This window comes from Caretta caretta, chromosome 12 (assembly GCF_965140235.1).
Source record: "Caretta caretta isolate rCarCar2 chromosome 12, rCarCar1.hap1, whole genome shotgun sequence".
In the NCBI taxonomy this organism is placed as follows: Eukaryota; Metazoa; Chordata; order Testudines; family Cheloniidae; genus Caretta; species Caretta caretta.
In genome coordinates this window covers 40,856,588-40,882,516 of record NC_134217.1, presented here as the reverse complement: position 1 = coordinate 40,882,516, position 25,929 = coordinate 40,856,588, and the positions used below count along the sequence as shown (strand labels likewise).

General features: G+C 41.7%; 1 protein-coding gene across 7 annotated transcripts in view; it reads left to right on the top strand.

The window, feature by feature from the left end:
• FANCA (FA complementation group A) overlaps positions 1-25,929 on the top strand; it is a 69,994-nt gene that overhangs the window by 35,761 nt on the left and 8,304 nt on the right. For 6 of the 7 annotated variants that reach the window (XR_012664615.1, XR_007352345.2, XM_048817062.2 and 3 more), the window contains 14 exons: positions 5,848-5,955; positions 7,378-7,520; positions 9,178-9,248; positions 10,523-10,622; positions 12,088-12,278; positions 13,087-13,183; positions 13,915-14,091; positions 16,119-16,192; positions 16,785-16,913; positions 17,967-18,057; positions 19,564-19,730; positions 20,327-20,432; positions 22,603-22,662; positions 23,151-23,255. Coding sequence is in view for 5 of the 7 variants with exons in the window: in XM_048817062.2 (XP_048673019.2) it covers positions 5,848-5,955; positions 7,378-7,520; positions 9,178-9,248; positions 10,523-10,622; positions 12,088-12,278; positions 13,087-13,183; positions 13,915-14,091; positions 16,119-16,192; positions 16,785-16,913; positions 17,967-18,057; positions 19,564-19,730; positions 20,327-20,432; positions 22,603-22,662; positions 23,151-23,255 (1,619 nt within the window). In the remaining 2 variants the exon portion in view is untranslated. The remainder of the gene's footprint in view (positions 1-5,847; positions 5,956-7,377; positions 7,521-9,177; positions 9,249-10,522; positions 10,623-12,087; positions 12,279-13,086; positions 13,184-13,914; positions 14,092-16,118; positions 16,193-16,784; positions 16,914-17,966; positions 18,058-19,563; positions 19,731-20,326; positions 20,433-22,602; positions 22,663-23,150; positions 23,256-25,929) is intronic. The other variant, XM_048817063.2, reaches the window with a different exon arrangement.

Sequence of the window (25,929 nt, the reverse complement as noted above, 5' to 3'; positions counted from 1 at the left end):
CTCACCATGTGCTACAGCAATCTGTATTAGCTGAAAAGCCTTCCAGCTAGAACCACCCCACCCCCAGTTCAATTATGCTTTCTTTGTCTTTTGAGCATTGTAGCTGCCATGAGCAGATATGGGAGGGGGAGAAGAGAGGTGAAGTGGAGGCCACGGTCTCTCATTTTTATACCACTCTCCCCTCTTTGAGGATTACCCCCAGCTAGTGTGTAGGTGACAAGCTGTCTGCTGTGGATGAGAGATTTGAACTATCCCTGTGATTAAATGTAAATTTCTTTTTTACACTTTTTCCCCCTGCTGGAGAATGGCTGCTTAAGCAGGTGACAAACTTTTAACATCTGGCTGGGAGTTGGTCTGTCCTTTGTTCCTGAAAAACTGGTTTGGGCTTCAGAGTAGCAGCCGTGTTAGTCTGTATCCGCAAAAAGAAAAGGAGTACTTGTGGCACCTTAGAGACTAAAAAATTTGAGCATAAGCTTTCGTGAGCTACAGCTCACTTCATCGGATTCATTCAGTGGAAAATACAGTGGGGAGATTTATATACATAGAGAACATGAAACAATGGGTGTTACCACAGACACACTGAGGAGAAAAGGAGTACTTGTGGCACCTTAGAGACTAACCAATTTATTTGAGCATAAGCTTTCATGAGCTACAGCTCACTTCATCGGATGCATACTGTGGAAAGTGTAGAAGAAAGCTTATGCTCAAATAAATTGGTTAGTCTCTAAGGTGCCACAAGTACTCCTTTTCTTTTTGAGTTATTTTTGGCTCTGTTAACTGAGACACTGTTCCTATCTGCTGAACATTCAATGACAAACTCTACTTGATGGTTTCTAGGGCTGGACTATTCTGAATTGAAATGTTGCTGGTGGCAGTGTCTCTGTGGTGACAAGTGGGAACTTGCCTTCTTTTGCAATTCAAACAAAATAAACCCAATGTTCCCAGCTGGAGATTTTTGTAGAGTTCTTGCTTTCTTGTTTGAGGGGCATCTGATTACTTAGCGTTTAACTTGGTATTTCTGGAATGTTTTCCCAGCCTTGCTGGGAGAAAAGACACTTTATAGAATCACAGAAATGAAGGGCTGGAAGGGACTTTGAGAAGTCATCAAGTCCAGCTCCCTGCACTGATTAGGAATAAGTAAACCTAGACCATCCCTGACAGGTGTTTCTCCAACCGGTTCTTAAAAATCTTCAATGATGGGGATACCACACCCTTCCTTGGAAGTTTATTCCAGAATTTAACAATCCTTATAGTTAGAATTTTTTTTCCTAATCTAACCTAAATCTCCCTTGCTGCCAATTAAGGCCATTACTTCTTGTTCTACCTTCAGTGGACATGGAGAACAATCCTTCACTGCTCTCTTTATAACAGCCCTTAACATAGTTGAAGACTGTTCTCAGCTCCCCCCTCAATTGTCTTTTTTTCTCAAGACTAAACTTGTCAGGTTTTTTTAACCTTTCCTCACACATCAAGTTATCTAAAACTTTTATCAATATTGTTGCTCTCCTCTGGATTCTCTCTCCAATTTGTGCACATCTTTCCTAAAGTGCAGTGTCCATAACAGGACACCCTATTCCAGCTGAGGCCTCACCAATGCTGAGTAGAGCAGGACCATTACCTCCTGTGTCTTCCATATGACACTCTGTTAATATACCCCAGGATAACAGTAGGGACCACCTAGCCAGCTATTCCCCATTTTGTAGTAGTGCATTTGATTTTTTTTCCTTCCAAGTTGTAGTGTGGTGTAATACTTTGCACTTGTCTTTATTGAATTTCATCTTGTTGATTTCAGAGCAATTCGCCAAGTCTTTTTTTGAATTCTAAACCTGTCCTCCAAAGTGCTTGCAACCCTTCTGCATCTTGGTGTCATTAGCAACTTTTATAATCACATTCTCCACTCCACTATCCAAGTTATTAATGAACATATGAATAGTACTGGGCCCAGGATTGACTCCTGTGGGACCACATTAGATATACCGTCCCAGTCTGAGAGATAACCATTGATAACTGTTCTTTAAGTACAGTCTTTCAAACAGTTGTGCACCATCTTATAGTAATTTCACCTAGACCATATTTCCCTAGTTTGCTTATGAGAATTTCTGGAGGCTGGAAGAAAAGGAGAATAGTAAGGAAAATATGAAGTAAGATTTCTTCATTTCTTGGTTCTGAAAGTTAAGTTCCTTCCTGAACTAGACATAAATTCATAACTGACTAGTCAAGTGGTACAATTATTTACTCCTGGGGGAATTCTGAGCCAAAACATTAAAAATTCTGCAACAAAAAATTAAAAATTCTGCGCACACTATTTTCAAATTCAGCAAAATTTTGTGTATTTTATTTGTCAAAATAAGACAATATAATCACACTAATTTCAATTATTTTTGGTCGTTTATTTCAAAATATCTGTCAGCAAATATGTCTGCAACAATACAGACGACAAAAAAGATTCAGAAAATGTTTTTTGACAAATAGATTCCTTACTGGGCTTTTTAATACAGAACGCTGAGTAATAATTCATTTAAACTACCATACAGAACCATATTTCCCGCACCCCCCAGAAGCAGTGCAAGGCTGGGGGGAGTCGGGTAACGGAGGAGCTGAGGGAGCGGGAAATAATTGCTGGGAAGGAGCCTGGGTGTGAAATTTGACGGTTGTTGGGTATGTGTGGGAAAAGTATGGAACAGGTTTTTTTGGGGGGCTGGAAGGAACTGTTAGGGAGCTTCCCCCATGCAGATCCTGGATGATTCCAAGCCTTTCCCATTCAGTCAGGCACATGTGTCCCTCCACCCCTACTCAGACACCCACGTCCCCATGTGTCTCTGTGCCCCCACTCAGCCACCCCTTGTCCCTATGTGGTCCTGCACCCCCTCCCCGTCACCATGTGGCCCTGCGCCTCCACTCTCATTCAGCCCCTGCCCCAGTCTGTCCTCCCCCACTAGCTCTTATGAGCCCCTGTCTGACCCCCCCCCCCAGCACCCCCATGCTGTCTGTCTCCCCATAGTCCCTCCCTGTTTCCTGACCTGACCCAGCTGGCACAGTGAAGAAGGCATTCTTTCTCTTCCCTAGCATGCTGGGAGTGGCTGCTGTGCTCTATCGCCACAGCGTCCTCTGTTGGGTAAAAGGAGGAACTGCAGCAACTTTTCAGCAGAAGCTTTTTTCTGGGGAAAAAATTAAAAATATGCACGGCTCATTGATTATGCACACACAGTAGTGCAGAATTCCCCCAGGAGTAAATGATTTTGAGGATAAAAATGATTCTGTACATTGTGGCAGATCCATGTTTTATGTATATATATATACACTATTTTATATCCCAAAGTGAATTCTGCTTTCACATTAACCCTAAGTAGAGATCAGAGAATCATTGCTTTAGGTTTTGTATATTTAAAGTGGTGGTTCCACTCTCTCAGCTCTAGTGAGGCCTCAGCTGGAGTACTGTGTCCAGTTTTGGGTGCCATGCTTTCTCCAATTTGTCCACATCTGAGTGTGCACAGAAAGCAACACAAATGAGAAAAAGTTTAGAAAACCTGACCTATGAGGAAAGGTTAAAAAACCTGGGTAGATTTAGTTTCAAGAAAAGAAGATTGAAAGGACCTGATAAGTCTTCAGCTATGTTTAAGGACTGTTATAAAGAGGACTGTGATCAACTGTTCTCCATGCCCACTAAAAGTAGGACAAAAAGTAATGGGCTTAATCTGCAGCAAGGAAAATTTTGGTTAGATTTAGGAAAAACTAAGTACCTAGAATATAGGTTACTGAGTGAGGTTGGGGATTCCCTTTCATTGGATGTTTTTAAGAACAGATTGAACAAACCTCTATCAGGGATAGTCTAGGTATACAGTAACTCCTCACTTAATATTGTAGTTATGTTCCTGAAAAATGAAAAGGAGTACTTGTGGCACCTTAGAGACTAACCAATTTATTTGAGCATAAGCTTTCGTGAGCTACAGCTCACTTCATCGGATGCCACTGTGGAAAGTGTAGAAGATCTTTTTATACACACAAAGTATGAAAAAATACCTCCCCCACCCCACTTTCCTGCTGGTAATAGCTTATCTAAAGTGACCACTCTCCTTACAATGTGTATGATAATCAAAGTGGGCCATTTCCAGCACAAATCCAGGGTTTAACAAGAACGTCTGGGGGGGGGAGGGTGGGGGAGTAGGAAAAAACAAGGGGAAATAGACTACCTTGCATAATGACTTAGCCACTCCCAGTCTCTATTCAAGCCTAAGTTAATTGTATTCAATTTGCAAATGAATTCCAATTCAACAGTCTCTCGCTGGAGTCTGGATTTGAAGTTTTTTGTTGTAATGTCGCAACTTTCATGTCTGTAATCGCGTGACCAGAGAGATGGAAGTGTTTTCCGACTGGTTTATGAATGTTATAATTCTTGACATCTGATTTGTGTCCATTTATTCTTTTACGTAGAGACTGTCCAGTTTGACCAATGTACATGGCAGAGGGGCATTGCTGGCCCCTGATGGCATATATCACATTGGTGGATGTGCAGGTGAATGAGCCTCTGATAGTGTGGCTGATGTTATTAGTCCCTGTGATGGTGTCCCTTGAATAGATATGTGGGCACAGTTGGCAATGGGCTTTGTTGCAAGGATAGGTTCCTGGGTTAGTGGTTCTGTTGTGTGGTATGTGGTTGCTGGTGAGTAGTTGCTTCAGGTTGCGGGGCTGTCTGTAGGCAAGGACTGGCCTGTCTCCCAAGATTTGTGAGAGTGTTGGGTCATCCTTCAGGATAGGTTGTAGATCCTTAATAATGCGTTGGAGGGGTTTTAGTTGGGGGCTGAAGGTGACGGCTAGTGGCGTTCTGTTATTTTCTTTGTTAGGCCTGTCCTGTAGTAGGTGACTTCTGGGAACTCTTCTGGCTCTATCAATCTGTTTCTTCACTTCCGCAGATGGGTATTGTAGTTGTAAGAATGCTTGACAGAGATCTTGTAGGTGTTTGTCTCTGTCTGAGGGGTTGGAGCAAATGCGGTTGTATCTCAGAGCTTGGCTGTAGACGATGGATCGTGTGGTGTGGTCAGGGTTCCTGAAAAATGTGACTAAGTGGGATGATGTTAAGCAAATCCAATTTCCCCATAAGAATTAATGTAAATAGGAGGGGTTAGGGTCCAGCGAAATTTTTTTTGCCAGACAAAAGGCATTATATAAATTTTAAACAAGCAATTTAATACAGGTATTAAACAGGCTGGCAGCCCCCCATCAGCTTCCCTATGCGCGCACCACCACCGCCTCCCGCCTGCCGATGGACCCCGCGGATCAGCACCTTCCTTCTGCTCCCCCCGCCTCCTGCCCACAGCAAACAGCTGTCTTGAGGCATTCAGGAGGCTGGCTGAAAGAGCGAGGACGCAGTGTGCAGCCTCCCCCCTCCCTCCCCTGCCTCCTGTCCACGACAATCTGCTGGTTTGTGGTGTTCAGGAGGGAGGGGGGAGGCTGCGCGCCATGTCCTCGCTCCTCCCCACAGCCTCCTGAACACCACAAGACAGCTGATTGCCGCGGGCAGGAGGCGGGGGGAGCAGGGGGAAGGCACTGATCCGTGGGGTCCACCGGAGGGCACGTAGGGGGGCTGCCACCCATGGACAAAGCAGGCAGCCAAACAAAGTTGTAGGGCAGCATTACGCTTCTTTAAACAAGCATGTTCTGAAATAGAGCAGGGACATAAGATCAAAACAATGTTAAGCAAGAGGACGTTAAGTGGGGAGTTACTGTACTTGACTCTGCCTCATTGTTGGGGGATGGATTAGATAACCTCTTGAGGTCCCTTTCAGCCCTATATTTCTAGTATTCTAATACAGACAAATAATATAGACCATCTCTCTTCTATTTATATAGATGGATCAATAGAAATAGAGACTGACCATCTCAAAGAGCCTGTTGAACAGCTGAAGGCTGAACTGGATGAACTGATCATGCTGATCACAGACCAAAGCAAACATGATGGTATGTGGGGAGGCATGTAGCAGTTACTTTAAAATAAAGTTCATAGAAGGCCACTAAGAAAGTGGCTAATGCTAACAAAAACAGCAGTGTTATGCTTCATGCCAAAGGTGGTTGAGGACTGTAACCTCTCTGATTCATATAATTTCTTCAGGTCTGATTTTTTTTTTTGTTTTTGTTTTTTGAGAATGTCTAATTAGTTTCTGACAGTTAAGCTTTTAACTTAAAAGAATAAGTCAGTAAAGATCCCGAGACAACTCAGTCATCTCTGTCAAAAGGTTGGGGGGCACCCACCCCTACTCCTGCATTTGTGCTCATAAAAGCTGTTTGGCAGTGCAGTATTGGAGACAAAGGAGCTGCCATTGGGATACTCTTCCTCTGATGGAAGATGAAATATGGTTCTTGTCATAAGTCTCTGATGGGAGTTAAAGATCCCATTAATTTTTTTCAAAAAAATAACTGATAATTATTGTGTCCTGACTACCATTCTTCTGATCAATAAAGTAAGTTATAATGTACCTAGCACTGTATGAACTATGACAGAATGCCTAGTGGATGCTCTATTGCCTACACAGTTACTACCCTTGTGCTACTATCTAAAGTGCATTGAGATACCTTAAACTATGAAATACATTCTATGAAAACAATTCTAAATGGCAGTCAGGATGGGTGCGTTGGTCAAGCTTTTATGTATGGTGAAACCCATCATCCCAACAAATGAAAGATGCACCTGCTGAAACATAATAAATAAAATAAAACTTAGTGATTTGGAGAACAGTACATAAGTTTTCTGGTTGTTCAAAAATTTGGGATTCAGTATTTAACACCCTACACATCATAGTAATTTATTCCTAAAGGTGTAAATATGCCCAGCACTCTATAAGCAGGTTGGTAGGAACATTTGAGTTTGTTTTGAAGAGGATGGGAAGCTCTCTACTTTTGTGACAGAGGCCTTTAGATAATGACAAAGTGACTTATCTTTCCCTATCCCTCAGCAGGGAATATTCTGTGTCTTAATCATTTCCATATACTTGAGGCTTGAAACTCCTGAAGTGATACCAAGGAGATGCATTGCAAGGCAGTAACGTAACATATTTGGTCTGAGCTGGAAATGCAGGAGTTTCATCCGCTCCTTCATTCTAGGCAGCCATTTTGGATGTTTCCAAGCCAAAAGATGTAATTTATTCTGCATTTTGAGCACATCAGGAGGGAAAATCTCTTTTACTGCTTTTCAGGATTTTAGAGTCTCTGGTGCGAATTTTAAAGGCAGTGAATGGGACATACACTCCTTCCTTTTCCCCCTTACATTAAAAATTGACATCCATCAACCTTGGAAATGGAAGTGTTCTCTTAATTCCAGCTCCTTTCTTACCTTTACGCTTACCCACTCTGGTTTTCTTCTTCTCATGCTGCTCTTTCCTGCAGCTGTGCCAGCCCAGATTGCACTGATCTCTGAGAGACTGATGACTGTCCTGGGACATCGCAATAATGAAAATGAAGCTGCATCCTTCAATTCTCTGATCCAACTTAACATTTGTTCCCCAAAACTTGAACAGCAGGATCAGTGTGTGAGTATTGTAGAGCCTGAAACAATAAGCAAATTGGGTTGATTGAATAAATTTAAATACATGTGCAGTGCTTGTCAAAAACTTTGTCTATGAAGAGCAGTAAATGTATTACCAATCTGTGCATCTTGCATTGTTCTACAGAGAATATAAACTTATATTTAGCCTTTCAGAAATCTTTGGATGTCTGGTGAAGAGACCTAGGAGTGTACTGTATGCTATGTAAATCTTTCAGATGGGATAGGCTTTCTTTACAAGACATATATATATATAACAAAGCGACCTTTGGCGGGACACTACTGAGGGTATCAATTCAGGACAAATTGCTTAGAGCAGGGCAGTCACAGCCCAAGGCTGGGGGTCCTTCACTACTAAGGCACACCGAACCAGCCAAACAGAGGTCTTCGGTTTTACTCCACTGGCTAACCAGAAGTCATACAAGCAATTTCCTCAGACGCTCCAGTTTCCCAGTATCACCACCAGCACCAGTCCTTATGGGGATGAATGGTTATGAAAACCAATATCCCAGTAAAAGAAAAAGGGTTCTCCCAATCCCAAAGGACCAAGCCTCAGACCCAGATCAATATACCGGTTAGATCTTACCCACAAATCACGCTGTTGCCAATCCTTTAGAATCTAAAGGTTTATTCATAAAAAGAAAGAAATATAGATGAGTTAAAATTGGTTAAAATGGAATCAAATACATACAACAATTGCAAAGTTCTTAGTTCAGGCTTGTTTCAGGCTTGATGGGATTACTGCTGATTTAAACCGATCAAGTCTCTGGAGTACAAATATCCCAGCTTGGATGGGTTGTTCAGTCCTTTGTTCAGAGCTTCAGTTTCAAGCACAGTTCCTCCAGAGGTCAGAAGCAGGATTGAAGACAAAATGGAGGGGTTTCCAGGGCCTTTTATATCTTCTGCCATGTGGAAGGACCCCTTTGTCCTTACTGTGGAAAATCACAGCTGCAAGATGGAGTTTGGAGTCACATGGGCAAGTCACATGTCCATGCATAATTCAGTTTCCAGGCAGGAGCCACTGCTCACATGCTACCTTGAAAGTTCCCAGGAAGGCTCCTCAGATGTGGATTGGAGTCTCCCAAAGTCCATTGTCAGTTAAGTGTTTCGTGATCGGGCACTTATTCAGAATAGTCCTTTCTCAAGAAGCTGACCAAATGCTTCACTGATGCTTACTCTGAATCAAACACACTGAGATACAAGTACATAGCCAATATTCATAAATTCAAATACAAAAATGACATACACATACAGACAGCATAATTATAACCAGCAAGTTACAGCATAATTATAACCAGCAAGTTACAACCTTTTCATAGACACCTCACTTGACCCCCTTTGTACAAGATTTGGCGCAATTATAGGACCTTGGTTGCAACAATTATCTATACAGTCCCAGTTCATGTCGTTAACATCACAATATGTCTGGACATTAATTGGGGGATATAAAACATTCCTGGGTTTATAACACAGGACTTTAATTTCAGTTTCTTGACACCAGTGATCTGGTGTACCTATTATAAACATTAACATGTTTTCTTTAAGATTGTGTTGGGTAATTGTATGTATGTCTATGCATATCCTAAAACTAAATCTAGAGACAAACTCCACAAAGTAGAAATGAATTATGTTGTTTGTTCCAGGTCATTGATCTTTTACTGACATCCTTTTGCCAGAATCTAATAGCTGCTTCCTATTTTAACCCTCCTGACAGGTAAGATGCATGCTATACATGCAAGCAGGACAAAACTGTTTAGTGCCCTGTAATACCTGCACTGTACAAGGGTCTGTGAAGATCCCCTTGTTGATGATGCGGGATATATCGTACTGGTGTTTTTAGGCACTTTTATCCTGAGCTGCTATGATGCAAAAACTAATACTTTGATAGATGAGAGTAGAAACACCATGTGCTCTTCCATTATCATTGAGTCTCCTTGAAATAAGCTGCCCACTATGTGACAGCCCTTTAAAATATCCCTCTGCTCTGTCTAGTGCTGCCTTTTTGTAATACTAACACCACGTTGTTTCTAAAGATGGGATTATTAAGAGGGGGACACTGGAGCAAAGTTTCTGATTTATTTTTTTTATAACTTTTTTGTTGAAACAAATCAGACCCCAAGAAGAATATTTTTCTTTGCCTTTGTACATAAGACATTAAAGTGTCTTCTGGGTTATTTTTGGTACATCCAGAGCTGCTCTAGGTCTAGGCATCCCTGCCATTAGCCTTAGGGCCATCTCCAGCATTAAATGAATGAAGCACAAAGCTTAGTGCTGAAGACACAAGATCAAGAGAAGAATACAGCATTTTATTTTTTCACTTTGATCTTAAACCTGTGTATGCCTCCCTTTATTTCAGAAATTAAATATATGTTTGTACTGACAAATGGAAACTGTGAGAGTATGACTTGACTTTCACTGGGCTTTACCTGAAGTTCCTCTTTGGAAGAAGAATGTGGTGTTTTAGCTCGTGTGTGTGTTAGCAAAAATTTTATAAGTGTTATGGTCAAAATAGTTCTTTAAAAAGTAACTTCACTGGCAACTTCCAAGCTGCCTACAATCCTGTAACCTAAATGGGGTGTGCTTTTGGCAGCATGGCAGTGCTGAACAGTTTTCTCACCACAGTTTAAATAACTATCCTGAAAGAAGACCCCTGTACCTGCAACAGTCTCCTTTCTGTGCCCCTCAGCAACCTTCCTCTTCTCCAGATCTCTCTCGACAACTCTTTTTTGACTTGATTGTAAGCTACATAAGGCTGGGACCTTCTGATTTTTACATGTCATATAGTGCCATGCCCATATGGGGATATATAAATAGCATTTATTATAGTGCTGAATTGATTATATTGATGGAGTGATAGTTGTGTGATGCGTTTACACTCAAAGGTGCTTCAGATGCATTCTGTTTAACCATTTCTAAAACCCTCTTCTATATTAAGGATAACAGTGACCTTTGGCAGTAACATGATCACATGGCTTGTGTCTTCTGTAGGCAGGGGCTCTGTTTGTCTCTGTTTGTGAAGATGATTTGTGGGCACAGGCGTGTCTTACCTGCCCTGTTGACTAGGCTCTGTCAGCTTATTTATCATCAGGTTAGTTTCCCAACATAAAGAAATTGATGGTAACCATGTGCTTTGGCCTCATCTCTCCACATGTATACTGAGTACCTGTCTGTACTGTACTATATGATGGAGGGATTTCATTAACTTGTAATTTTCCAAAAGAGTTCTCATTTTTAACAAACTTTTCAAACCTGGTCTGAGAAAATGCAAACAATAGTGATTCTACAGCAATGTTAACTTGGCCACATTGCTCATTTATGATGCACATTTGACAACATGAACTGAAATATACATAATATGTAAATATACATAATATGCAAATACATAAGCAGAAAAGGTGTAATATGGTCAGATTAACTCTTGTATTTTCAGACTTTTTAATTTTTAACTATACAGCCTTGTGCGTTTAATGTATAAGGGGGAGGCACTGTTGTTGAATTAAAAGGAGCACTTGTGCATTAGAAATACTGAGTAAATGCTGTATCAGCCTCAAGACCATTTTTGCCCCCTCTAATTTTCATTCTGAGCTGGTACAGGCAGTATTACATGCTAAGTAATTTTTCAGACCACAGCTCTCAGTTCTGCAGCTAGATTCTGTGTTGCATCTCTGAGGAGGCACAGCACAGAAGAAGAAGAGGATCATGGGATCCTCCCACGTGGGATCCTCCCAGGAAGAGGATCGTGAGGGGGGGAAAGATGGCTTTATACTATATTTGTGTGTCCTGGATTCTGGATCAGTGCAGGCCATTTTGTATGTTAAAGCATTCCTGCCTGTCCTGGCAATCCCCTGTGCTACAAGCTGCAAGGGGGGAGGCAGCATAGAACTCTGTATAGATGCTTTTATGCTTTCATATGTTCTATGCTTTAGAATGAATATATTTCCCCAGGAGCTGTTAAAGTCCCTTTATTGGAGTGATGTAAAGGGGTTGTGATGTGGCACCTGGTGCAGAACTACATATCCACCACCGTTACCAGCCTTAGTCAGCTTTTAAGAGACAGTTGAGACCCTGAGCCTTTCTAAATACCTAGGTGCAAGATCCAGAGCTATGCCTCATGCGTTCATTGTTCTTATTTTTTATTTTTTTAAGTGTTTCCTTGTGCTCTTTCTTTTAAGTGCTCTTCACCCTGTTGTACTGAAAGGATTAAGTTATGAGGCTGATAAATGAATCTAAATGCCATGGAATCTGAAAAGCCATTGGCCTTTAAAATTCTGCAAGGATGTAATTAAAATTAGTTACGCCACGTTACTGTTGTAGAATTCTCTTATTTCTGCTGTAGAAGCTAACCAGAAACAACTTCAGAATTTCAGATAAGGAGGAAGTTATCTAATTTAACTGGTGCCTTCTATCTGCTAAATTGTTCTTTTGCACTGAATTAGTCACTGGATAGTTGCAGTATTCTGCCTCTTGATTAGTTTGAGGTTCAGTTGAGACTTGCTGCTTTGTTACAAATGCTATGCATCTTTTCACTGAGCTATTTATTTGTTTGGCTGCAGGGTCCTTCCCTAAATGATGCTCATGTTTTAGGACTAGCTGCCTTTATGATTCATTTAAATGAATCCAAATCTTTGATTCCTGAAGTGAACATTGGATCCAAGGTTGCCTCTGCAAAGGGCCTTTCTGTTACTGAGTACTGGAACCATTTACTTGTTTGCAGGACAGGGGAGTCCTTAGCCTTCTGCATGAGGTGAGTTTCTTTCTTTGTCATATGCTAGGTTTCCCTGTTTCTAGGGATGACTTGGATTTGGCACAGGCAGGGATATGGAACAGTACGTCCTGTCATGCAATAGATTCCCCTCTTACGAATGTGTGGCACTCACACTATTGGACATGTTAGTATTTAGGTTTAGAACGTTTTTATTTGAAAATGAAACTTAAAAGTAGAAACTTTAGACAAGATGTGCCCCAACTTTGCCCACCAATGGGCTGCATAAGAAATTTGGGAGGAGCCCAGGGATTGCATCTAATTGGCATGAATTAGAACAGATTGAAGCCGCCCTCATCTTTCAATATTAAGGTGTGATCCATGAAAATTCCAGATCCTACCTGGCCTCAAATCAAGATGAAGCTTTTTTTTTGTTGGCACTTGTGGTCTTTGCAGGCTACACCCCCATATTAAAAATTAGGGTGGCTCTGGGTCAGCGCTGAATTACACAAAATAGGACTGCAGTCTCTCTCCCAGGTATGTTATGATTTTATTCCCATCTTTTTCTAGACTTCCTGTGCCAGCCTTTGAAATGATTTAGTAGTTACTTTTATCTCCTTGTTCTTTAAAATCCATTGTCATAGCTCGCACAGTGTTCCAATATGATTACACTGTTGGACTAGGTGGTCACTGGATATCATTGCAGTTTGTATTTAGACAATTTTGAAGCATGATATCCTTGGTTTTTACTTGGCCCTGGACGCTCCTGGATGGGAAGCAACAGCAGTGGAAGATGGGGCAGATATGACAGATGAACCAAACCAAATAACTGCTCTCTTTCTTCTCTCAGGTTTTGTACTGCAGCAGTTGCTTATTGTTTGTGCAAGTTTCCTTCCCTCTCTCATGATGATTTATGCAACTTGCTTCCCTCTGGCGTTATAAAAAAGGTAACCGTTTCAATAAAAAAAATCTGTTGCCATCACTTTTTGAAAAGGCAGTGCCACTGGAACGGTCTGTCGCAGGTATCTGTACTGTAACAGGTTAGCACTAATTGCAGTATTTATCCTGAATCCTTTATGGGAGCTGCCTTAGCTCTCTGCGTATTCATTCCATAATGTGTGCAATATTATGTAGCCAACTCTGTTTGCTTTCTTGTTTCCTAACAGAGCATTGGAAGGTTTAAAAGTCTAATACTACATCCTATCACTTTTTTGTCCCGAATGCCATGATTTTCTTGATCTAATCCCGCCCCGGCCCCCTGCCCACCGCCCTCCCTCCACACACACAACCTATACATTCTTTATTACAGTTTTGGATTTTTGTGTCAAGTAGCTGGGTAGCATGAGGAACAGCTAAACCAATGTAAATGAGCTGTTTTAGTTCTACCAAGTTAACTCCTGGTCTGTTTGGGAGATTATTAGAGAGGAGAGTAACAACAATACTGTTCCAAGTCTAAGGACTGGACTCATGAATTCTGTGTTTTAGAGCCTGATTTTTAGTGACACCTCAACTTTGTTTCCACTTGCGCAAACACATTTTTGCCAAATAATTGAATAACATACATTTTTGGCAGAGTATCCTTGTCTCTTTCCACACTCACTATTTTACGTAATTGGTACTGCACAGAGGCTTTTTTTCATTGATGGCAATATGTAAGTTTCTACTTTCTTTATTTTAGTTACAGTATGTTGTGCCACGGCTGAGCTTAGAGGCTCGCGGAATTGGCCGTGAGGAGGAAGCACCTGAACTGTCCTGGAGGTCCCTCTCTTGTCCCTCTGTAAACTACACGAAAACCAGCCTCTGTTTATGGAAGCAAACGTACTTCCAAGAACTCTTGAAGGAGAAACTATTCCAGGTAATAGTCCCTACCCTCATACCATAACGTTAACTTTTCAGATCTGTGCTTTGGGATTTCCCAGCATAGATGCAATATTATTACTCATTAGCAGCAATAACTGCTCCCTATAAAAGTTTATTATTTAGACAGTGTTTGTACAACACTTTGAAGATGTGTACAACCAAATCTAAGCATTAAGAATTATCATTATCATCATCCCCATATGTTAGCCGACGGCCAAGGATGTTTGGTGAGGTGCCAGCTATGCCCGTTTATACCATCCGTGACTTTAACCGCTAGGACGCACTGTCCCTTCGCGGCGGGCAGCCCGGGCTAGGCTGATGGATGCCCAAGGTCCTAACCACCCGTGACTTTAACTGCTAGAGCTCAGAGCTCCTTCGCAGCGGGCAGCCAGGATTGACTGACAGGTGCCCCAAGAGTTTGCCCCGTGGAGGCGGCACAACTCAACGCTAGGCTCTTAGTACTCTCACCTAATGGCCAGGCTTTAGAGCCAAAACGGCTGAGGTTCTTTAATTGTGTTGGCTGCTTTACAGTAAACCAGAGAAAACAAGTCAGGCTTATGCACAAATGGTTACCAAAATTTATTAAGCTAGATTCTAATCATGTGGTTACAAAATTGCTAGTGCCTACTTATTTAAATGTAGAGATGTTACACACACAAACAAGTTACAAAACTGAAGCCACAATCCCAAAGAAAGAAAACAAAGTATAGAGCTCTATTTCAAAATATGTGTACACTAAAGATAGGAGATCAGGTGTGGGTGCTTCTTACCCTCCTTGCATCTCTCGATTCCAGCGGTGCCAAGCCAGGATCGGTCACTCAATTCCGTGGAAAGACGAATAAGGGACAAGGCTTAGGGACCCTCTTAGCTGCAGAAGCCTTGGGAGGCTGTCACTTATCTGACCAGCAGATAGATAGTGAAAAGCACTCAAAAATCATGGTGCTGTAGGTCCCCTACTTATACCTCTGTACTCCTTTATTCTCTTTCTCCTTTCTTATGCCAAATTGAGGCTGGTCTGTCTGGGTGACGCCAGCTTTCGCAAGAGTAGTTTACACTTGCAAGGGAGAGAAACAATAAGTGTCGACTACTGGACATTTCTTTTATCAGGGTAAATATTTTCCCACCTAGGATGTTGGTGTGTGTGCATCACGCTATTTAGTAGGGGCTAAGAGCCATGTCTGTCACAGGGCCTCTGCCTGCTGTGAGCTTAATCGTTGTATCTGCTCCCAGAGGCACATTGTAGCAGCACACCTGTGCTTTTCACAGCTTCAAAGACTGTGCTGGAATATATGTTAAGTGCCCTGTTCCGGCTTCCTCCTGTGTTTCCAGCAATGCTGGTCTGAGGCAGGGGGCTGGCTGTCTGGCTACACCATAACCTGCAGATAGGAGAAAAGGCATGAGGCATTTTGGCTTTATAGAGAAATTGACAAAAAGTAGAGTAGGATATAACATGGTAATGCAGGAATAGTACCATGGAGGCTTATCAGTTATAACTGTACAATAAATATATTTATATCTCAGATGTGTGCCTAATAGTTTAATCCTTTATAGAAACAGATCTATGAGAAGGCCCAAATTTTTGAAAATGCTCATGAACTTTTCCTGGCACCCAATTTAAGTGCATGCAATCCCTTGAAGTTCTCATGAACATTGGTTACAGGGTTTTTTTAATTGTTGTTGTTTTCTCCTTTGATTTATATTGTCACATGTTCCATACTGGTGTCTAGATATTCAGAGCATGGGCACTTTAGAAGCATTAAAGATATGTGTACTTGTAGTAGTCTTTTTGAAAACTAGTGGTGGCTTGGTTTAGATTTGCTAGGAATGCTCCAGGAACAGAAATGTTCTTGAGACTAAATGGGAACTGTTAATTTCCTCTGCTGCTATGTGAGAGAGAGAGAGAGAGAGATCTTTGTAATTTGAGAGAGGGTGGCTGAGCTCCTTTTGGTAACCTAGCCATAGAAGTCATGTTTCCTTGCTGATCTGTTCTTTTATTGTGCTGAATCTCTGCGTTTTTCCCAGTTATCTTTCCAAGAGTGGCTGCTGTTTGAGCTAGAAGTCCAGCCTGAGAAGGATATCCTTTCTGCTTCTGAAAGGTAAGCGCAGAACGGTCCTGTAAAAATGGAAGTAGTTTGAAATGCATTTCCAGTTAAGTCAGAAATATTAGAGAAGCTCCTAAGCCTGGAGTTTGATGACCATGTAAATAAATTGTCTGGCTTGGGGCATGAACTCCTAATGCCCCCACATCTTAAACAAGAGCTCAAGGTATGTTAGATCTGATGGGTTTGGCTTCCCTTGAGGAAGTTATCCAAGGTAACCGTTGACCTCCACAGAATTCACTAGAACATCTTTCTATCTCGGGACTTTCCCATGCCCAGAAGCAAGAGATGGTTGTTACAGGCCAACCTGCAAACACTATATGCCCAGCATTGTTATGTCTCTGGATTGTTAAAAGTCCCTCAAGGGAGCTGTTAGTTTTTCATCTGTTCCTCTAGGGGCAATCACTTTCTAGTTTCATATAGATTTATTATATATGCAGGTCTGTGTGGCAACCTTCTTTTTGCCATTCCATTTGACTTGGTGTACTGTGTTCTCTTTAAAACAATGAACAGGAAGCACTAAAATTCTTTGATACTCTGAAACCTGTCATTTGATATGAATCCAACCTTCCATTGTTCAATATTGCAGGCACGACTTCCATTACTGGGCGTTGTACCAGTGGTATCTTCCAGCAGCCTCTGCTTCTGGAGGCTGTGATGGAAACCTGGAAAAGGCATGTGGCATTCTTATTGGTACAATTCTGGATTTCTCCCAAAGGTACTTTACCTCACATGAATACACTTGCACAGCAGTGACAGTTTTACTGTGAATATGGAAACTAATAAGGTAGAGCAGCATTTGACTCTGTACCTACAGCATAGTTAGGAAAGGTTTATATGTTGGGTTTTAATGCACACATAGAACCACCTAATTCTAGCTGAGTCTCGTTGACTCAAGCCAGAGCAATGTCATAGAATGTTGCCCCTCACACATGTCTTCATAATGGGTATGTTTTGTGTGTGTGTGTCAACGCAAGAGTTGTTTAAACATTTCATATTGCTATAGATGTGCATGTTTACCCAGTGTTTGATTTCCTCAGAAACTAAATTCTGACTTCCTAAGTCAACCATCAAATTATGTTCTTGTATACGTCTGTATGAATAGAGCATACATTCCTGTACACCACAGTGAGTTTCCACTATCATTAAGACTTCTTTAAAAAAAATTCTAATTTTAAAAAATCTTATAAATCAGGAATCTCAAACTCAAATCACCATGAGGGCCACATGAGGACTAGTACATTGGCCCAAAGGCCGCATCACTGACACTTTTTCATATTAAGGTACAACCCCCCAAACCTCCTGGCCCTGCCCCCACTCCACCCCTTCCATGAGGTCCTGCCCCCACCTCCCTCCCTTTCTGCCAGAAGCTTTTTTTTTTTTTTTTTTAATCCCCTAAGCATCTTTTGATCTCAGCCCTGGCCTTGGGAAGAGAAAAACATCCTAATTTGGATGGTGCCAGCCAGGTAGCCTCCTTCTCTCCATTGATGGCTCAGCCACTGTTGTTTGAAGTGGGTACCGGAGAGACTGTCTTATCTGTGTCATTGTTCAACTCTTCCTGGGGTCCTTAACAGCTCCTCTTTACAGCCTCCTTTCATTTTACTATATGCATTCAGTTAGGCATAAATATAAAATTGAACAGGGAAACCAAGTTACATAATGTTAATGAGAAATAATGCAGACATTTTCCCAGTTTGTTACAGATAGGGTCACTGAATATATAACTAACTAACTAACAGGGGTAGTCATCAGGAGTCTCTCTTAATTCCAGGTCAGAGTTGGACAACTGTGGACAGTTGGAGAAGTCAGAGTTTTCCGTTCATAACAGGACAGTCAATCCTGATATTTTCTGCAGATTACAGGTGATTTTAGATCATGATACGAATCCATATGCCAGATCCATGAATTTGGCATGACAAAATCTTTTCTAAAATTTCAGTGTATGGAAGACAGACAGTCCTGTTTTTAGATATTATGATTGGTGCTCTGGATAACCAAAGATAGATCAGTCAGAATATTTTTTCCACTGCTTTAGTGTGTTAATTCACATGCCCTTAAGGCATTAGAACCAGCCAGCCTTCCTTGTTACAAGCTGTGAGAAAGAAACAAAGCTTCTGAAAATGTGCAAGCAGCCAGTCTTGAATTCTAGACGATGACAGTTTGCATTACATGTTGAATTACGTTTACAAAAGTGGAATTCTGTTATAAGAATTGATTTTTGGCTGTTCGCTCACCCCACCCCCATTTATTAATATACCTACATGCAGGTCCTTGAAGTAGAGAGTTTCCCAAATTAGCCTTGCAGAGAAGCAAGGGCTCCATCTTGCAAAGATAAAGTGAGTTCTACTAGGCATTTTAGGACCATGGCAGCTCTTCTATTTGTAATTGGTTCTAATTAGCTGTCAAGCTAGTCAAGTTATATCTCTGCTGCAACTGACTAGTATTCAGAGGTACAAATCTATCTTTCCGCTGAAGACATCAAAGAAACTAACTTCCAATCTGATCCTTCCTGATCCCACAGATCAATATAAACAAAACAGAACATACACAAGCACTCTTGGAATCTGGCTTTTGGAAAGTGAAATGTAATCCATATAGCACCTATGACGAGATAACTGGCTGGCTCTGTGGATGAGGGGAAAGCGGTGGACGTGCTTTAGGTGAAGCTTTAGCAAAGCTTTTGACACAGTATTATTGCCAGCAAGTTAAAGAAGTATGGGCTGGATGAATGGACTATAAGGTGGATAGAAAGTTGGCTAGATTGTCGGGCTCAATGGGTAGTGATCAATGGCTCCATGTCTAGTTGGCAGCCGGTATCAAGTGGAGTGTCCCAAGGGTTGGTCCTGGGGCCGGTTTTGTTCAATATCTTCATAAATGATCTGGAGGATGGTGTGGATTGCACCCTCAGCAAGTTTGCAGATGACACTAAACTGGGAGGAGAGGTAGATACGCTGAAGGGTAGGGATAGGATACAGAGGGCCCTAGACAAATTAGAGAATTGGGCCAAAAGAAATCTGATGAGGTTCAACAAGGACAAGTGCAAAGTTCAGAGGAATGCAAATTTAGTAGAGTATGTTTTGCAAGCACCAATGTGCTTTACAAAGCCTAAAGAAACAAAGTAAGTTCAGAAGAATAAGTTGGAAACTGCATGCTGGATAGATGTAGCGTTCAGAAGGGTGAACTCTCTCACTTCAGGGGTTATTGAGGAGTTCTGTCACTTCATTGTGTGTTTATCCCGGGCTGGGATTTCTGGGCACTTGTGCAGTTGCTGTAAATCTAAAATCATCTCAGTCACTGATACCGTGGGGTAAAAGAGGATTTGAAATGCAGATTGATGTAAAGTTATGAAAAAATTTTCTCCCATCCAGGAAATGGTACTTGAGCTAGGGTCTAGGCAGACTTCACCCACTGGCTGCTGGAATGACAAGGGACACTTCCTATTCAGGATTTTCCAGGAAAGGTTAAAAACTATAGGAAATGGCTCTGCTGTAGGTGAACGGCTACTGAGGCAGCAGGAAGTGCTACTGCAAAAAAGGTAAAATACCAACAGGATGCCAGAATGAGAGAAACTCATCTGATAAAGCTACTTTCAGAAACTCAACTACACAGCACAACAGCAATGAAATAATTGTACATCCATTTTCCTAAGGGGTGATAATTAAGGTGGGAATATATATGTTTACTGGTTTAGTGTGGTGATCTTGTGGAGTGAGGTGTTTATTCCCTAACGACCCCGGTATTTGAGCTCTCACTAAACACAACACACTTAGCCAAAGGCTGATCCTGATAGCAGTCCTAGGAATTCAACCTCCTGGACCTGCTATTTACAACCATCACCTCTTTAACAAGCTTTAATTCCCACTGGGGATGAGAAGGGAACTTCACCATTTCTAAAGTCATTGTTTCTGTGTCTTGAAAATGCTCTGAATATTTTATTGAAATACCAAATCCGTTTCTGGCCACGTGGAAAAATCCCCAGTGAGTAATCTTTACATTTCCTGCTAGCAGATGTTTAAGGAATTGAGTCTTGGAAAGTTCTCTAAATTCTACTGAAAATCAAAGTCAGGCTTAATATGACCTGACCGCTGTTCTGTACTCTTCTTGACTGCATGTTTTTAAATTTTACTTTAGGATTCTGTTGTGTCTCCCCCCATCAGTTCTCATCATGATGTGTCGAAGAGGAAAGAAAATGACCTTGGATTGTGAAGATTTCTTTTTTTTTGTAAACACTGAGCTGGTGTGTACAATTTCCCAAACAGTAGCAAGTTTGGTAATTGCTCTGGATAGGGGTCTTAAACTTGAGAGTAGGGAATGGAGAAGGGATCAAACATCATCATACTCGAAAGCAGGAAATCTGTCATTGTGTGGGAACTTCAGACAACCTATGCTTCTGATGTTTTTGGCACTCCAGGAGATGTCCAGATATCTGGAAAAGTTTTGTGGTTTTATGAACCTTGCCAATGACTGATACTATAGTATTCCTCTGTGTGCTTTTTCTCTGCAGCAGAATGCACTCAGAGTAAGTTTGTCTGGATTCACAATGAATATATTATGCTGATGAGAAAGGGCTCTTTGGAAATACAATATAAAGATTTGGTCTGATGAAGTCATCTGCCACTTTGTTGGATGTAGTGAATATCCCACAAATGGGTGCATATCTGAGTAAAATCACTGATCAGCAGTTTAGACTTTTCACCTGCAGGGTGATGTGTTAACCAATTTGTGAACAATATATTCAGTTTTGTGACCTTGTTTAAGTCAGGTTGAGTAGAGTAAGTTGTACATTTTTAGATTTTTTTTTAGAATTTTAGAAGGTGGAGTCCTTCGGGCTATACCCATTTTATTTTATTTTTATTCCATTCCTCAGTTATAGGTCACTTGTTATGGCTCCTGGAGCCTGTCAACAACATTTCTTGTTGCCATTAGAAGAGTCGTTAAGAGCATTTGAAGTATAGAAATCTGCAGCATTCTCTGGTGGCCGGGAAGTGAGAGACTGAGGCCTAGTCTACACTGGCAACGCTAAAGCACTTGAACGTAGCTTGTGTGGTTGTGGTGCAGCCCTGGGAGAGAGCTCTCTAAGGGCATGGCTACACTCGAAACTTCAAAGCGCTGCCGTGGGAGCACTCCCGCAGCAGCGCTTTGAAGTGCGAGTGTGGTTGCGCGCCAGGTCCTGGTGCTCCACCTCCATGAGGGGATTAGTTTAGAGCGCCGGGAACGCGGCTCTGTTTACACTGGCGCTTTACAGCGCTGTAACTTGCTGTGCTCGGGGTGTGTTTTTTCACACCCCTGAGTGAGAAAGTTGCAGCGCTGTAAAGTGCCAGTGTAGCCATAGCCTAAAAAAACCTCCTCCACGAGGGGCGTAGCTACCAACGTGGGGAGCGCAGCTTCCCGTGCTGGGGCACTGTCTACACAGGCGCTTTACAGCGCTGTAACTTGCTGCGCTGGGGTGGGGGTGTTTCACACCCCTGAGCGAGAAGGTTGCAGCGCTGTACAGTACCAGTGTAAACAAACCCTGAACTTGCATTCCAGGGTTGGTCTTCGCTACAGGGAGATCAACGCTGCTGCAATGGATGCAGTAGGGATCGATTTTAGCGGGTCTAGTGAAGACCCGCTAAATAGATGGCAGAGCACTCTCCAGTTGACCCCAATACTCCAGCTTTCTGAGAAGAGTAAGGGAAGTTGACCGGAGAGCATTTCCTGTCGACACAGCGCAGTGAAAACACCGGGGTCAGTCAACTCCAGCTACGTTATTCACATACCTGGAGTAGCATCAGCTTACCCCCGTAGTGAAGACAAGCCCAAAGTCTCTGATTTCCCTGACACCTCAAGGCATATGGCACCCTGCCATATATATATGGAAATTGAGACCCTATCATAAGCTAATTTTTCATCTTTAAAACCATGAGATATTTTGAAACGTCTTAGTATTTGACACAAAACAATAGCTTCATAATGGTTGTGCCATCAGCTTCTGGGGGGTCTCTTCCTTTTATATTCTTCTGGTATTAGTCAGCTGTATTTACTTTACTTGGCTAAATGATCCCTTGCAAACCACCTATATCTCTGTCCCTGCATAGGTGGAGCAAGAGAAATCCACTCATCCAAACAATGTCACTCTGCCTAGAACCAGTTCTGTCTTCTACAGTAGGCAATAAGTAGCATTATCTGTGTTACTTACTGGTGATAGGAAATTGCAAAGCACTGTCTAGTGACTGATGTTGCTTCACAAGAGAAATGAAGTCCTGAGTGGGGGCTCTAAAGGGAGCAAGTAACTGGGCTTTCGGAAAGGTTTATTCTGTACTGTCAGACCTATCCCTATTGTGAAGTATTGCCAAAGGATTGTAACTTTTTTTTTAAACATTTAACTCTCTATTGAGTAAACTCTTCTCTGTCTTATTCTGTTACAGAGGAACATTTGTTCCAGAGGATGTGCACTCTCCTATGACATCACAGCTCACTTCTTAAGGGTAACTGCTAGTTTAATCTTTCCCCTCCATTTCTCTCACAATGCAAAGACTGAAATTGTTTGCAAGGAAACAATTTGCTGACTTTCACACTAGGACCATGAGCTGCCACAATTACTAGAACTGGAATGTGCATTTATGCAGTGGTTTTGAGAAACCAAAATAGGAACTTGACATTTACATAAAGTCCACAAACAAATATTCTGAAATGTGGCTGTGGAAGAAGAGTGATGGATGTAAATATTGTATTGGAATTGGTGAAACCTGTGAGAGATTGGTCTGCAGGGGTTGAAGTTTTACTGAAATATTATAATTTTTAACTAATTTTTCACAATAGGAGAAAACTAGGTTCAGGGTAGGTTTGTGGGTGTGATTTTCCTTCTGAATAATGCTGACTCCTACAGCTGGTTTTTATTAGTTGACAATATGGGTTTGAAATGTATAGGAAAGATATATTATTTTGCAGTCACATTGTACTTCCACTTCTCCAGGGTCTGTTGAATGCCAGTTTGGATTATGAGGAATCAGCACAAGGGATTAATGATGTTTTGAAAACATGTCGAACCAAATGTCCCATTATCATTTCTTCTGCAGCGGTAAATGTTCTTAATTATATTTCCTATTTTAAGTACTGGCTCCAAAATACAATGCCAACTGTAAATTAGCTTAGAATGTGATGTGTAGGGGGTGTTATGGGAGATGGAAGGGAATATTTTATGTATTGCTATTTCGGTTAATTTACAATAAGACGTTAGTTACATTGTCTTGACACACATAGGTACGTATCTTAATACAAAATTAATAAAATTCAGCAATGTATTGCATATCATTTCCTTTTTCCCCCAGAATTATTTAGACACAATTGTAATGTGTGTGTGTGTGTGTATGTTATCACAGTTCAGGGCAACTGCACCTGTATTTTTTCCCTCAGTGGTCCAGCAAAAGCATCCACTCTGAGGCATCTGGCTCCCCAGCTGTTGCCTTTTTTTTCTTTTTTTTCCCCCAATCTCAATCCCTTCTGACCAGGGTATTTCCAGGCTGCAAAGTTCTCTGCTTTCGCTGTGTTATTCCCAGCAGAGAAGGCTGCCCGAGCACATCTGTTTGTCTTCTCTTCAGAGACTGATAAGAGTGATGGTCAGCTGTTAAGTTCTTCTTCAAGTAGACGCAGCCGTGTATTACACTTAGGTGTGTGCACACTCCCAATGCACCAGTGCAGAAGAATTGTGCCTCCCAGTACTCATAGAGGGGTGGTACTCATGCTTCATGGCCAAAGCCCCTTCCCAAACTATATGAGGCTGTGACTCAACTCCCTTCAGTTCCTCCTTACCATCCATGGTGAGAGTCAGCTCTGTGTGCTTTTCACCTCACAATTCCTCTATTTTAGTGACTAATTTGTTTCTAGTTGTATATAGTTAATTAGTATCCTTAATATAGTATGTGTTAGCTTTAGTTTAAGTATTTCCTTGGTGATGCCCTCACCAGGATGTCATGCTGTCTGGAGTGGTTTGCAACCATGAGTGCCAACCTCCGGGCAGACACCCCAAACTGGTTGTATGTTCTATAGTTAGATTTCACCAACCAAGTAACAAGTGTGAATTCCTGAAGCACTATAACAGTCTTACTATGGATTCATAGACCGTCCCCATAGGTATTCTAGTCTACCTTGCCACCCAGACAAGCTGGACTTAGTGATAGGTGGTTGCTATGCACCAAAGATCGCAAAAGATTCAGGTTGCTTCCAGTCCCAAGAGACCAGTCACTTAGCCCAGGTCAATTTGTACCTCAGCTCTCACACCAAAGACAGCGCTTGTAGCCAGTCCTATAGTAAATTAACTAAGGATTTATTAACTAGGAAAAAGAAATGAGTTATTTACAGGTTAAAGAAGACAACATATATACACAGATGAATGAGTCTGTGGTTCCAAAAGGTGACAGAGTTGTAATCTCCCCTAGGGGGAGTGTGCCCCAAAGTCTGAGGACCACTACCCTAAACTAAAAGAAACTAAGCCCACATCCCATCCAACCGAGATTAATTAAACTATCTTTAACCTAGAGGTGCCCCCAGGCCCCTGATTAAATTGGACGTGGACATGAAATTTATTGAAGTTGCAAGATGTAAATGGCAAAGAATGCCTAGTGTGGCGAGAGACTGGGGCCCAGGTTTCTCTGGTTAGGGAAAGCATGGTCAAAAGAGAATGGCATGGCATTGGGAAGATAAAAAATTCCTATACCTGTGACTAAGGTACATTTGGAGTGGGAAGGTTGAGAGGGCATCCTAAAAGTTAGGATGTTGGATTGTGTATTTCAATGGAAATGCTGGACTATGACTAAGACTGTTAAAATTGTAATCCATGGTAAAGAGGAATACGGTTCTGTGACCTCTGATGGGAATATATAAAACCAATCATATTAACTTCTTTGGGGTGGGAAGCTAAATGTTTTCTAGGGTAGGGAGAAGAATCTCAGGACAATAGAGAGCTGGCGGTCGGGGGGTATAATTAAGTTGTTCTCTGTGTATCCTTCTTGACTATCCTACAAGTATAGGATTTCCGTGTTTATAGCCAAGTATCTCGGTGATTTCAGCATTTCTACTGTACTGTTATCCTCTGAAAGGTATACTATTGCTTTTAGCCACTTTTTTTTTCATTTGTCTGGGAATGTGTTGTTTAAGTAGTAAATCAGAACCTCTTGGAGGCTTTTATAGCATGTTACTATCCTAATATTCCACAGATGATTCCAGCTTTGTTTATATGACTCAGGAAAAGTGAGATGGTGGGGGAATCTTGTTTTGTTTGTGGAAGTGTTGTTACAAGGCTGGAACAGAATTGTGGGACGATGACCGATGGTTATGCAGGACAGGGAAGGTGGGAGAAGCTTCTGAATTTCTGATATACAGTGCAAGCTTGTCTTTTTGCCAGTAGTCCAGAAACCCATTAGCACAAGTAAATATTTTTCCCCTGTGCCTAATTCTTCTTTCATGTAGTTTGTGTGCTGATTATCTCTCCAGGACAGCTAGGCCTTGAGCTTCTTAGGACACTTCCTGCTAAGGCAATGTGAGGGTACTGATGGAGATGCACTGCCACAAAAGACCTTTCTATTGGTAAAGATTTAATGACCTTGCACTGCTTCATCTTTGTAAGACACCTTCTGCTTATTTATCTACATACAGTTCCGTCAGCCCAGATCTATTCTTAAAACAACAAAAGAAACCCCAAGACTCTGATAGCCACCTGGCCAACGTGGCTCACAGACTTGACCAGAGATCACTAA